A 13,799-nucleotide genomic window follows, 5' to 3' on the forward strand; every position below is an offset into this window, starting at 1 on the left:
GAGGCACACGCGAGGGGCGCAGCCCAGGAGGGCTCCCCCAGGGCTGCACCCAGTCCCCCTTCGGGGCACGCACCACCCCTCCGCCTCGCCTGGGAACCTCCACGTGCGCTCGGCCCGGGCTGGCGACCGCAGCACGGAGCCCGGCATCCCCTGGGCGGCGGCCTGGCCCCAGCCACCGCTGGCTCCGCCAGGGGCTCTCGGCACAGCGGCAGGACAGCCGCAGCCAGGGCCTCCCTCCTCCCGCTGCCCAGCCCTGGGGGCCTCCGCACTCAGCAGCCCGCAGCAACGGGGACGAGCCGGACAGCGAGGCTCACAGGAACGGCACCAGGATCCTGGCAAGAGAGGCCCGGGCCTGGCTCCCGCCTGGGGGAGGGTTCCCCGCCGAGGCCACAGCCATGCAGAGGCTGCAGAAGAGGGTGGCGAGGCCGAGCGAGGCTGCCCCCACCCTGCCCCACGAGGGCCGCGAGCCCCTTCCCTTTGCTCCATAGCGCTCACTGCTGCGGGGCTGAAGGGGCTTCTGGGGCTGGCGCTGGCTCCGGCCCACGCCAACGAGGCAGCGCGCTGAAGGGGCCTGGGAAACCTGGTGGGCGAGGGGCCACGCGCCACTGCCCCAGGCCACGCTGCAGCGCAGGCCGCTGGCAGGGGCTGCTCTCATTCGGGCAGCACCCAGCACCGGGCCCAGCTGCCCCCCAGCATGGGCCTGGCCTCCGGGGAGCAGCAGGGAGGGCCCATGGCCTGGGGGCCCTGGGCCTGCAGGCGTCCTGTGGCCGGCGGTTGGCCAAGGCCAGAGACGGCGGGAACGGGCAGGGAGGGGTGGGCCCAGAGGGGAGGCTGAGGTCACCTCTCGGTCCCCATGAGACCCACCGACCCAGTGCACAGGGCAGGGGCTGGGCCCCGAGGCAGCCCCGTGGGCCAGAGCTGGGCTGGGCAGTGGCTGTGCCTGTCACAGCCGCAATGGGGCCCAGCTGCAGCCCCGCCCTGCGCACCTCCACCCCGCAGCTGCCCCGGGGCTCTGCCGGGAGACGGATGCTGAGCTCCTGCTCTTGCCCCCACCCCAGCTCAGTGCCCTGGGGCAGTGCATCGGCCCAGGCCTGTACCTGGCTGCAAGGACGAAGCTGCTGACAGGCGGTTGGACTGGGTTGGGCTGGTCCTATCCTGCAGCGCTGCAGGCTCCCTCCATGAGGAGCAGGTGCAGGGGCTGCAACCTTCATACCTGAGCAGGTGCTCAGCCTGTGACCTGGCCCAGGGGATCCTGGGAGACGTAGTCCAGGATGCAGGCAGCCAGCTTGTCCTGGGACATCTCTGCACACCGCAACTTTTGCTCATTGCTGGAGAAATGAAGCAAAAGGGTGTGGGGGAGATGGTACACAAAGGGGGGGGGGGTGCTGGGGGTGCTTGCACACAGACTGCATGTGTGCAGGTGTAATTGGCTGGGGAGGGGCAGGGGTCGGTACGCGTGCCGCTTGTGAGATGCTGCAGAAGTGCTCCGGGCCCATATTTAGCCCCTCTGGCGCTGCAGTTGTGCCCTGGGGGCAGCAGGCACTTGCTCAGGCCAGTCACTGCCCCACACCGGCGGGAGGGCAGAGGCTGGGCTTTGGCCCCTGACCAGGGGCTGTAGCTGGCCGTGCCTGTGCGCCTGCACCGGGCCATGCTGCCCGGGGGCTTCCTGCTGCACTTGGTGCTTACCCACTCCCAGCCCCTACCACATGCCTGGATTCAAAGGCTAACACTCACGCCCGGCAGCCAGGGATCCCCTCAGGGCCCAGGGCCCATGGCTCCAACCGGGCTTGTCCCTTGTCGATGCGGGGCCTCGTTAGTCTGGACTCGTCACAGAGCCCTCCTGGCTCCTGTGCCTTGCTCGTAAGGAGCAGGGGCAGCGGGGGGCTGGGGCCATTGGGGCTAGCAACAACGACGGAGCCGGTAACACCACGTCTCCCCCGGCCCCTCTCTCCCTGTGCAGCCCTCTGCCTGGTGCTGGGCTGCATGATCTTCCCGGACGGCTGGGACGCGGAGACTATCCGGGACATGTGCGGGGAGAAGACGGGGAAGTATGCGCTGGGCGACTGCTCCGTGCGCTGGGCCTACATCTTGGCCATCATCGGCATCCTCAACGCCCTCATCCTCTCCTTCCTGGCCTTTGTCCTCGGCAACCGGCAGAACGACCTGCTGCATGAGGAGTTCAAGACAGAGAGCAAAGGTGAGCACGGCCCACGGCGAGGGCCTCGTCAGCCCCGGCCCTGCCCCGGGCACGGGGGCAGGATGTGCCCGTACTGCGCTCTCGGGGGCGTTGGCCAGCCCGGCCTGACAGGTCTGGGGGACAGCTGCAGCCCAGCGGCGATAAGGGACAGGTCCCCGCGTGGCCGAGGTGCCTGAGGCCCCGTGGGCGGTGCCAGGGGAGCTGCCCCCACCGGGGCCCAGTCGGTCTCTGCGGCCACGCGTGGAGGGAACGGGGCCGAGCGAGCAGGAGCCGCCCCAGGGCGCCACGGCCAGGAGTGGGGAAGCAGACGCTCGCCTCTGTGCGCACCCTGCACGGCTGGAGCTGGCGCAGCGGTAGGCAGCGCGGCAGCCCCGGGTGCGGTTGAAAGGGGCGGGGGGCGGCCCAGCGGAGGTGGAGGCAGGTGCAGGCTCCTGACGCTCTCTCTCTTTGTCTCCGACAGATTTTGTTGGCACTGCGGTAAGTTCTGTGCGTCCCCCAGCGGTTCCCCCCAGGCCGTGGGCCACGCCAGGCGCAGCGTGGTCTATCTGTCCACATCGCCCCCATTCCCCACTCCCCCCGCCGGGTCCGCCCTGCTCCTCCCCTGCCCACTGGGCCCGGCCCTGTGGCCACGGCCAGGGACGTGGGACAGCTCGGTCCTACCCGAGCACAGGGGTCTGGGAGAGGGCCCAGCTCCGTGCACCCCGGCCCGTGGGGGGGAAGGCGGCCACACAGGGCAGGGCAGGAGCTCTGTGGCTGTCCCCGCTCCAGCTGCAAGGGAACTGCGTCACCCCCCGCTGCCCCGGGCGCCTACGGCTGGGCCACAGCCCCCGTGCGGTGCCACGGCAGCCAGCGATGCTTTGCAGGAGCCGGCTGCTGTGCTGGGGCCTGGCTCGGACGAACGCGGGGCCTGCCGGCTGGAGCGTCCCGGCGGCGCTGCGGGTGCTGGAGGCTGAGCGGCAGGGCGGGCCCGGAGCTGCCGGGCAGGGTGCGGGGCCGGCGACGCTGATGCCCACGTTCTCTCCACAGAGGATATAATGTAGTGCGTGCAGCTGGGCCCTCGCAGCGCTGGCGCCTGGACTGGACCCTCCCCGTCCCTGCCCTCCCTTCTCTGCCGACACCCCGTCCCAACCAGCTCTGTGCCTCAAACGCCACTGGCCTCGCCAGGGACCTGTCGGCCACATGGCTCCCCGCCCCTGCCGGGACCGGGACCGGGACCAGGACCGGGACCGGGACCGCCTGCCCGCCCGCCACCTGCTTCAGGAACAGCAACGCACTGCAGCTTTGTGTCCCGGAGACAACCACGGAGGTTTGGATGGATTTCGATGCTCCTGGGAAGCATCGAGGCCCCTGCTGCCCCCCAAAGTGCCCCTGTCCAGCCCCTCCATGCCCTGCCCTGGCGGTGGAGCCAGCACCAAGAGGAGCCCCTGCCTCCACCCCTACACCTCTGGGCAACAGCGGGGCTGCAGCAGACTGAGCTGCTGGGGGATCCCAGCCCTGGCCCGGTGGGCCGACACTTGTGCATTTGCTCATCTTTGCACAGGGACCACAACTGCACCCCGCAGCCCTTCTGGGCTCTGGCTGAAACTCACTCCTGGGCCCAGAGCCTCCTGCCCCTGCTGGGACCAGCTGTGGGGGCATCCCGGTGCCAGATGCTGAATGTAACCCCTGGCCTGGCCCTTGATGCTGGGGGCTGCTAAGGATGTGACCAGCACCCAGTGCCCTCCTGCCCCTGTTCCACCACGTGCGTCTCATGCTGGTGCCAAATGCCACAGTCCTCCCCACACGGTGCTTTACCCCTCGCCAGACAGATCCACCCCCCTCCTGGCCGGGGGGCGGCCACACCGCCCTGCTGCGGCAGGGCCCCAGCTGCGGGGGCAGCCTGGAGGGGGCCGTGCCTGCTGCTCCACACCCACAGCCCAGCCTCAGAGGCAGGACAGCAGTACGGACCTGCACCGCGGGGACCCCTGTGCCGCTGAGAGCAAGGCACCTTAACTGCCCCCCACAGCCAGCAAGGCTGCCCCTGCTCATCGCAGGCCCATGACTCCAGGAGGCAGTGACAGTCCCCAGAGCCTCATTGCTGCAGGGACAGAGCTGGCCCTCCGCCCCTCAGAGCCCCTGGCTGGAGTGGAGCTCGCATCCAGCTCAGCCCCAGCCCCTGCCCCCGAGACCAGATGAGCCAGAGCAGCCCACGCCCGTGCCCAGCAGACACAGGCTGGAGGTGAGAGTGCCTGGAAGCACGCAGCACGCGGCAGCACAATAAAGTCCCGAGCACTCATGCTGAACGCATCCCAGCGCCCAGCTGCAGGTCACCCGGGGACGTCTCTGCTGCTGGGCCCCAGGCAGCAGTTGGTCGGGGCGGGGAGCATGGGTGCAAGAGGTAAAAGGTGGGAAGAGAAAGTCATAGGGGCTGGTGTGGTGCAAGGCAGGGCTGCGGGGGCCAGGGCTTGTGCCAGGCTGGCGGGACCAGGGCTGCAGTGCGCAGGGACCCGGGCATCCTGCCGCGGCTGCTTCCTGAGAGCGGAGCCAGGAAGCAAAGACGTACATAGCGCCAAGCGCCAGGGTGGGGAGGGGATGCTGGGAAGGGAGGCTGGGACAGGCCCGGGCGCACAGGAAGGTTGGTCTGGTGGTGGCGCACAGACGCTGTGGGGCAGCATGGGAGAGGGGCCAGAGCAGCAGGGGAGGTCTGGCCTCCACCGCCCAGGCGGGCCCTGTCCCCTTAGAGCAAAGGAGCAAGGATCGAGCCACATGCACAACCACGCAGCACCTCCAGGGAGGGCCACGGCATTGTCACGAGTCCTGTCCCCCACCCCCCACCCCGTGATCACGACACCCTTGTAGCAACCACGGCCCCTGCCCAGCCAGGGGAGTCACGCCAGGAGACGGCTGGGCACAAGGATGCGCTTCTCAGTCACTTGGCAGCAAAGGCCCAAGAGGAGCTGCCCAGCCCCGCGCTGGCAGATACTACAGCAGGGTCACAATTGCAGATGGTGCCACAGATGTGGCTGCTTTTGTCGACTGAGATGCAGCACCCGCGCAGAGGGAGCCGTGGCTGTAACATATCTGTATTTTAGTACAAAGTTTGATACAGTGTTTCACAAACCTTATTGGAAAATATAATTTAAACTGGACTGGGTCTGAACCCTGTCGTGTGGGAGCAGAAACCGTGGCGTGGTGCTTCTCCAAGGGACGTGCCCCAGCACCCAGCCCGGGGTTGGGCTGGGATTGGTTGCAAGAAGAGGCTGCCAGGGGGACGCGGCCTGCAGCAGTAACGGGGCAGGTAGCTGCGCCACGGAAAGACGGAGGAGCTGTAGCAGGAGCAGAGACCCACCACCCCCAGCAGGACCAGCCCAAGAGCAGGGCAGGTGGCAGGACCAGAGCCAGCAATTGTGGGGGGAGTGAGAGGGGCCATGAGGGATCCCAGGAAGGCTGAGGTCTGCCAGACCACATGGCTAGACCCAACTGATGGCAGCGGCCAGGATGGACGTTTTGCCCCGTGGGCTGCCAAGAACCGTGCTGGGGGAGTGGGCCCTGTCTGGCAGGACCAGCCAAGAGGCTGCACACATCCAGGGGCCCCGCAGAGAAGCCCGTGAGCTGACGCCTGCCCTTGGGTGCGAGGGCCAGGGCAGAGGGCTACGGGCTTGGGCCCACTGCACAACTCTCCCTGGCCCTGCTTTCAGCCCCCCGACAAACAGGGCAGAGCTCGGAGCTCCCCGAGACCCCGGAGCTGCTGCAGCGGCTCTGCGGCATCTCAGGCAGCTGTGGTCACACCTGGACCAGGAGTTGGGTTGCAGCGTTTTGAAACTGTTGCCATGGAAATCCTGCTGGCGTAACCATGGAGATGATGCAGCTGGCACTGTGCAGGTGCTAGCGTCGGGCACTTGGGAGGACAGGCGAGGACAGGGCTCAGCCGGGATTTGCTCGTGGGACGTGGGCAGGAGCAGCCCCATCAGGCACCAACCCCAGGCCAGACGCCACAAGCCTTGGCCAGCGACAAGCCAGCACGGCTCAGCCTGGCCCCTCGTGGGCAGATGTCCCGTGCCCTGGGCTGGTGACCTCCCCAGGGATGCGGCAAGGGGCAGCGCACAGTGCCCTGCTCTCATGCATGCTGACAGGTGCTCAAGCCGGGGCAGGCATCGGCGACTACAGACGAGCTGCGCCGGCTCCCTGGGGAGAAGAGCGGGCGGGGGTGGAGCCGTTTTCTCCCTCCAGCTCCACCTGCCCCTTGGGTTCCCGCTGCAGGGGGAGAAGGCACGTGGAGCCCCTCCTGTGGCTTGTGCTTGGCCCGAGGGGACCGGCGCTGCTGGGACAACGGGGAGGAAAAACCAATAGGCCACTCTTCAAGTTAAGTATTTTTATTATCAAAATTATTACGTCTCTTGTGAAAGTCCAAATGTTACAGCATGGTGTAAAAACGCCACCAGAGCGAGACGCTGCAGCCCCTGCCTTTCCAAGAGCTTCCCACGGTGCCACCCTCGGTGCGCGGAGCTGCTGGGACCTCTGCGTGCTGCACCCCTGCCCCAACCCCACGCTGCCCCAGGGCAGAGCCTGCCTGCCCCATGCTGCACGCAGTGCCAGAAGGGAGGCTGCACCCCCAGGCGCGAGATCAGGGAAGTTTACACCTACTTTGTACAGCACACAGCCACCCGGCTCTGGGGTGGCAGCTCCCCCTGCCCCGCTCGCAGCCAGACAGCTTGAGAAAGTTACTGATGGTTTCAAGATGTTACAAGTCTCCCCTAGGTTAAGCAAACACCTGATTTCAACTGCAAGTTGGAGCAAGTTGCAACAGTCCTGGACGAGGAAGAAGACTGTGCACTGGAGGGGCAGGGGAGACAGACTCAGCATCGGTGCATCCGGGAGCAAAGGAGAAGGTCCACGGCAGCACCAGGGTCACACTTGTCGGATACTCGCTAACCTACTATGGTTATAACTGAATATAAAATTAGATAAATAAAAACACGCCCAAGAGTACAGTAAACGAGTGAGAAAGAAGCTGGCAATTGCATGGAATCGCACAGACTGCACCCCCTGCCGAGGGGCCGCCCTGGAGCCACGGCAGCCCGTGAGCACCCTGCACAGGCCCTGCGAGGCCTGGGGTCCCCACCACGCCTGACCCGCGCTGCAGCCGAGCCACAGGCCCCGCGGCCAGCATGAGTCAGGCGTGCCAGCAGGCAGCTCCAGGGCACCCTGGTCTCGCCCTCACTGGGAGGGGCCCCTGGCACCCTCTCATGAGAGCCACTGTGAAGGGTCAAAGTCTGGGGACAGGCTCCGCTCCCTGGTGCGTGGCAACAGGCACTGCCCAGCCAGTTCCAGGTGCTCACAGACTCCTGGGACAGTGGCTTTCAGTGACCTACCCTGTCACGCCAGTCAGCAGCGTGCCCGCCTGCTCCCAGCAGCGCCAGGTGCGCACTCACTCTCGTCCCAGTGCCAGCTCCCCTACGGGCTGCGGCGTCCCCATCGCTGGAAAGGGACCTGATGGTGGCAGTCGCAGCCCAGCCCAGGGCAGGCTGTATACGCTGGTCTGTTTGTGACTGGAATGATCGTAACGGATTCAAGCCCTCCCCCAGGAGCCACCAGAGCCGGACCTACGAGGATCAGTTTAACTTGCCTGATTTTTCCTTGAACTGTTTCTTATTCAGATGTCCTTACTGCACGTGTGACTACAGCTATGGGCATGGACAGGGGACAGAGGCTGCGTCAGTCATTGCACTTAGAACCGTTTGCTTTCCTGTAATGTACCCAGACGTTAGGGAGAAGCTTTGCTACAGTCTCTGCCTCAGAGAAATCTGCTTCCTTCTCCAAGCCAGAGGCCAATGCGGCGTACGAGTCTCACCCAGGTGTCCCAGACCTCAGCCTCCGACCCCCTGCACCCCCAGTATCAGGTGCAAGCTTCTAACACCGGCCCCGGGGCCGCTTCCAGAGGGGGCTGGAAGGGTCCGTAGGCAGCTCCGTCCTCCACAGGTCCAGGCAGCCCTAGGAAAGCCCTGTCTGAGTCTTTACGCCCGAGCCTTGCAGCTGCTGCAGTCTGTACTGGTGGACACTGCCTCCTCCACGGTGCGGGTAGTGCTGGGCACCGGGCACCGTGGTCCCCCTGGAGCTTGGGTGGAGGGCCGGCTGCCCAGGGCCGGGGGGACCAATAGTCCGCAAGTCCGATTGCAGTGCTCGAGCACTTTGGGGGGTGCAGGCGGGGCCCGATGCGCCTGTGCAGGGCTCAGAGGACAGCGAGTCCGCGGCACTCGGCTGCGCGGGGCTGGCAGCAGCAGGACAGCTCTTCTTCAGGAGGCTGCTACCGCCACTGCTGCCAGGGTGCTGCTGGCTGCTGTAATAGCCAGAGTTCCCGGCAAACAGCGCCGAGGAGTCCGTGGAAGCTGGGGGAGCAGGGCTGGAGTAGGAGGTTTCCGAGGAGCCGAGAGAGGTGGCGTGTCCTGTCCTCTGTGATACCACTCGGTAGCTGTATCCTGGGGATGGCGCAGGATGCCCTCGGTAGGGGGAGGAGCTCTGTGCCTCTGCCCGGGGGCTGTCTGACTGCAGCAGCTGGAGGGTGTAGAGACAGGACAGGTCAGACATGCTCCCACCTGCCTCACTCACGTCAGGTGGCAGCCCATGTTCAGCAATGCTGCATGAGACTAGAAACCCACCCGAGTAGCTGCCAGATGCAACCTGAAGCTCCAAGGCTACCCACGCCCATCATAGGCAGGACCAGTGCTCCTCTCACCTGGTAGCTGTATCTAGAAGGACTGTACACTGCTGGTCCTTTGAGTGTGGAGCTGAGAGCCTCTGGCGTGTCCCCCTCCGCTGCATCTGGAAGGCACATCACAGTAAACCCTACGTCACCCCTGGACTGGAGCATGCTGCCTGGCCATGCTGCAGCCAGCTAGTTCCGCAGTCCTGGGACAGGTCAGTGGGCAGTGAGGCACAGATGGGCTCTCTGAAGCCTGAGATGGTGGCAACCTAGAAAACCCTAGTCCTAAGGCACATGAAGCATCATCATGGACAAAGAGCTGCCACCTCTCCCACAATCCCTGGAGCTCTTCAAACTGTGGACCCTACTGTACACACACATCAGCTTCGTATGTGCAAGACCAGGTGAGGGAGCTCCTACGTGGGGGGTTTTTTTACCCAGCAGCTGCGAGCAAGGTCCTTCATATGCAGACTCTATCGGGTGTGCAAATGCAGCATAGGCCAGAAGCAGAGGCTAACTGGGACAGCCTGTTGTCCCCCTACACTGGGGCCATCACTTGCTAGACCCCCTCAGCATCACTCTTACTGCTCAGATTCGTAGGTCTGGAAGGGACCTCGAGGGTCACCTGGTCCAACCCCCTGCAGAATGCGACTCCTAAGCCACCTGTGTCCAATGCGCACCCAGCTTTGCTGGAAAACCTCTAGTGAAGGAGACTCCAGCATGCCCTGGGCAGCCTTCTCCACTGCCTTAACTGTAAGGATGTTTTTCCACAGATCTAATCTAAAAACTGCTCTGCCACAATTTAAGGTTAGTGCTTCATGTCCTGGTCTCTGTGATAAAGGAGAACCATCTTCTCTCCCTTCTTTAGGGCAGCCTTTCAGATATTTGAAAGCTGCTATTCTGTCCCTCCATCTCCTTTTCTCCAAGCTGACCGTTTTGCACTGCACTCACGTTGAGCCTGAGATGCACTAAGACTCCCAGATCCGCCTCAGCAGCACTACTGCCTAGCCAGTTATCTTCTACCCTGTCTGCATTTCACTCTTCTTCCCTTACACTGGTCTGCACTGAGCTTCATCCTGCTGTCTCTAGCTCAGCTCCCCAGCCTGGCCAGATTCTTATGAATTCTACTTCTATCCTCCAAAGCGTCTGCAATTCTCCCCCTCCTGGGTCACCTGCAGATCTGATCAGGAAGCTCTCAACTCTGGGGTCCAAATCTCCACCAAACATGTTAAACAGCATCAGACCCATGACACTCCCCCCCAGGGATTCCCGCTTGAGACTTCCTGCCGTTCCAGAATGGATCCGTTTACAATTGCCCTCTGCCTGCAGTTATCGATCCAGTTACTGGTATGTACCCACCTGACTAATTTTATCAAGTCCATGCTTCTCCAGTTTGCTTCTGAGGTCACGTGGGCCTCTGAGGCCTTACTCAAGTCCAAGCCCACTGTGTCCACCGCACTCTCCCCACCCACTGGGCTAAGAACGTCAGTGTCTCTATCCTCAGAGAACTTCACCGAGCTTAGCCAGTTAAACCAAAGGGCCCTGGAGATATGGGGAAAACTAAATCCCAGGGCAGTAAATCTGTGGTGGAGCCTAGATTTAGTTCTGAGGTCCAAACCTGTGATCAACTACAAGACTTGATAGTTGCAAGAAGAGACAGGAAGAGGCACTGGGCCTTGCTCGCTTCAGGAGGAAATGTGCCCGGGATGGGTCTCTCAGGGTGCCAGTGATGTTCACTGTGAAGATGCCACTTGTACTTAAGAGCCGAACCCATTCTGCTCCCAGGATGAAATGCAGGTCCCCTGAAGCAGCTCAGCTGCTTACCTGGGTCTCTCTCAGCAGCACCGTCACCAGAAGGCGAGGGTTCGCTTCTCTGGGATACCTTTGCACCGCTGCGCAGGACCTTCTCAAGAATGCCACGGCCCTCCCGAAGCCGCTCCACCGATGTGGGAACCATCCTGCAACAGAAAGCAGTCAGCAATGAGGCCCACCTAGGAACAGTGCGTGAAGGGCTTGTGGGCCCCTGGCTAGCGCTACAGGAGTGGTATCTGCTCAGAACCTGTGGCGTGACGTCCGTGGCAGAGCGCAAGGCCCCGCCCTGAAGAACGGCATCTCCAGACCAGCGGTTCCCAAACTCTGACAGATTGCGCACCACCAATTTCATAGAGTCATAGATTTTTAGGGAGAGAGGGGACCTCAGCAGATCATCAAGTCCGATCCCCTGCCCTGGGCAGGAAAAAGTGCTGGGGTCAGATGATGAATTTAAAAATGATACAACCCACCAGCAAATTTTTCAGTTCAATCTTAAGTACCACCAGCACATTCTCTCATATAAAGTAACTATAATCAATCTGTTAACGCGTACCACCAAAAGACTGTCTGCGTACCACAGACTGGGAACCGCTGCTCTAGGCAAAGGCTGCAAGGGGCATGGCTCTGCACTGCTTCTGCAACAAGCAAACTGCAGGGGATTTCACTGTCAGAGCCTGTCTGCCAAGCACAACTGCTGTCAGGAAATTCCTACAGCATTGCCGTGGGACAACAGGATCTCTCCTCTTAACTGTCAGAAGTGACTGGAAGATGTCTAACGTGGTCTAGTGAGACTGAATCCTCTTCTCCCAGGAAAGGGATTCAGGACTTGACAGCATGTGTGAAGGTGTGAATACATACAGCCAGATGCAGTCACTTGGCAGAAACGAGTTTCTGTTGTACTGAAAAAGCAGCTAAATGCAACAAACTATGATGATGAAACATTGTGGTGGCTCTGTTAGAGCATGTGCCAGAAATGTAAGGTTTCTGGAATAAGGGTAGTTAGACTGCTTCTCTCATTAATGCTCCTTTCTATATCCTTTTCCTTTGCTAAATTTAAAACAATCCGTAATATAGAAACCCTGCAAGACTGTACACAACTGCTGCCCCATCATGCTACACACTGTCCAAAAAATGCCGGAAAAGTTCCTGCTCTGAAGATGGAAACCTGTGGCAAAGAGACCTCCCAAGGTCATGCTCAAGGTCAATAGCTGGCTTGGAACAGAACAAACCTACTTCCACTGGACCATCCGGCCTCCTACTCTTCATGCTTGTACATGAAGTAGCAGCACCTAGATTCAGCACCACCGTATGCATCAGACTGTTCATGGTAAAGAGCGAGTCCATGCCCTAAAGAGCTTAACCTCTTTCAGTATCTTTTTTAATGCTAAACATGTAGTATAAAACAGATGTGTAGCATGACTGAGTTAACAGTGAACAATAAGAGAGAGCTAGGAGATGCAGTAATTAAACCACACCTTTTCAATGTTATCGTAACAGTGTTAGCATCTTTCTTTTTAAAGATAAAAAAAACCAGACTTGACATGAGCATTTTTACAGTCCAAATGCTGGACTGAGTGAGAGAAAGGGGCAGAGTTCACACCTCCTGGAGGTGAATTCACACTTTCATTGCTGCTATTGCTTGGCTGGGGACAATTTTCTGCAAGGCTGGGCTAACTGGGCAGTAATACATCTGTTTATTCTGTAAAGGCTGTTTCTTGGCAACTGAAAGACAGAAACTTTTTTTTTTTTTTTTTTTAAATGGAAGCTGTTTGCAGGTATTGTAGGATTCAGCAAAATTCTGGAGAGCCCTAAAAACCAAGGCCAGTCAATTCTGCTCCCACTGTGCGTGCCATTATATGTGCCTGGAAATGTACTGGAGAGCTGAGAGCAGGGGAAAGAGCTCTAGAGATGAAGCTGTTTTACCACTCTAGTACTCAGTAGCACAGTCTTCATAACGCAAGGTCAAACAGGATGCTCACTTATAACAGGAAAAGGCAGAAACACTGGCCAATCCTTTTTCAAGACACGTGACAGTTCACATCTCAGAGATTCATAGATGCTCGGGTCGGAAGGGACCTCAGCAGATCAGAGTCCAACCCCCTGCCCCAGGCAGGAAAGAGCGCTGGCCGGGGTCAGACGACCCAGCCGGGTGCTTGTCCAGTCTCTTCTTAAAGACCCGTAAGGTAGGGGACAGCACCACTTCCCTTGGAAGCTCGCTCCAGATTCTGGCAACCTTCACCGTAAAGAAGTTCTTGATGTCTCACCTGAATCTGCTCTCTCTCTCTTTGTGGCCATTATTTCTAGTTACTCCAAGGGGTGTCCTTAGTAAATACAGCATCTCCTACCCCTTGCTGTTCCCCCTGATGAATTCATAGACGGCCACAAGATCCCCTCTCAACCTTCTCAGAGGGCCCCGAATCTCTTCAGCCTCCGCAAATCTTTCCTCATAGGGCCTTGCCTGCAGGCTCCTGAACATACGAATGGGCTCCTCTGAACCCTCTCGAGGTTGTCCACATCCCTCTTGAAGCACAGTGCCCAAAACTGGACGCAGTACTCCAGCTGCAGCTTGACCAGTGCCGCATACAGGGGAAGTATCACCTCCCTGGACCTGTTCGTCATGCAACCACTAATGCACGATAAAGTGCGGTTAGCTTTACTGATCACTTCATCACATTGACGACTCATGTTCATCTTGGAGTCAACTATGGCTCGAGATCCCTTTCTGCTACAGTGCTGCTGAGAGGTTCATCCCCCAGCCGGCGAGCGTTCTGGTGATTCCTTCTCCCTGGGTGCAGCACTTTGCATTTCTCCTTGTTGAACTCCATCCTATTCTGTTCTGCCCACTTGTCCAACCTGTCCAGATCTGCCTGGATTCGTTCCCCACCCACTAGTGTTTACTTTGGCCCATAATCTGGTGTCATCCACAGATCTGGACACAGAGCTCTCCACACCCTGTTCCAAGTCACTCCAAGCACAAAGGAAGGTAATCCCAATGAGGATCAAAGGGAGCAGGAGAGCACACAAGCCTCCATGGCTCACCAAAAGCATCCGAGATTGTCTCCTTGCTAAAAAGGAGGCGCATACCCAATAGAAGGAAGGGGTCATCACCAG

General features: G+C 60.5%; 2 protein-coding genes across 3 annotated transcripts in view; one reads left to right on the plus strand and one right to left on the minus strand.

Moving 5' to 3' along the window:
* The first annotated feature begins 1,761 nt into the window (after positions 1–1,761).
* LHFPL4 (lipoma HMGIC fusion partner-like 4) lies at positions 1,762–5,325 on the plus strand. The gene is made up of 3 exons (XM_019536788.1): positions 1,762–2,197; positions 2,658–2,674; positions 3,224–5,325. Exons 1-3 carry the CDS (start codon positions 1,801–1,803, stop codon positions 3,230–3,232), a joined length of 423 nt encoding a protein of 140 aa, XP_019392333.1. The 5' UTR covers positions 1,762–1,800; the 3' UTR covers positions 3,233–5,325.
* Positions 5,326–6,533: 1,208 nt separating this feature from the next.
* The window catches only part of SETD5 (SET domain containing 5), a 58,585-nt gene continuing 51,319 nt past the window's right edge, over positions 6,534–13,799 (minus strand). For both annotated transcript variants that reach the window (XM_019536787.1, XM_019536786.1), the window contains 3 exons: positions 10,701–10,834; positions 8,910–8,995; positions 6,534–8,728 (listed from right to left, as the gene is read on the minus strand). In XM_019536787.1, coding sequence (XP_019392332.1) covers positions 8,168–8,728; positions 8,910–8,995; positions 10,701–10,834 — 781 coding nt within the window. In that variant the 3' untranslated portion in view covers positions 6,534–8,167. The remainder of the gene's footprint in view (positions 8,729–8,909; positions 8,996–10,700; positions 10,835–13,799) is intronic.

Source organism: Crocodylus porosus, unplaced genomic scaffold, assembly GCF_001723895.1.
Source record: "Crocodylus porosus isolate Cpor-Errol unplaced genomic scaffold, CroPor_comp1, whole genome shotgun sequence".
In the NCBI taxonomy this organism is placed as follows: domain Eukaryota; kingdom Metazoa; phylum Chordata; order Crocodylia; family Crocodylidae; genus Crocodylus; species Crocodylus porosus.

Coding starts and splice junctions, on each gene's coding strand:
- LHFPL4 (XM_019536788.1), top strand. CDS start 1,801: ATGCGGGGCCTCGTTAGTCTGGACTCGTCACAGAGCCCTCCTGGCTCC.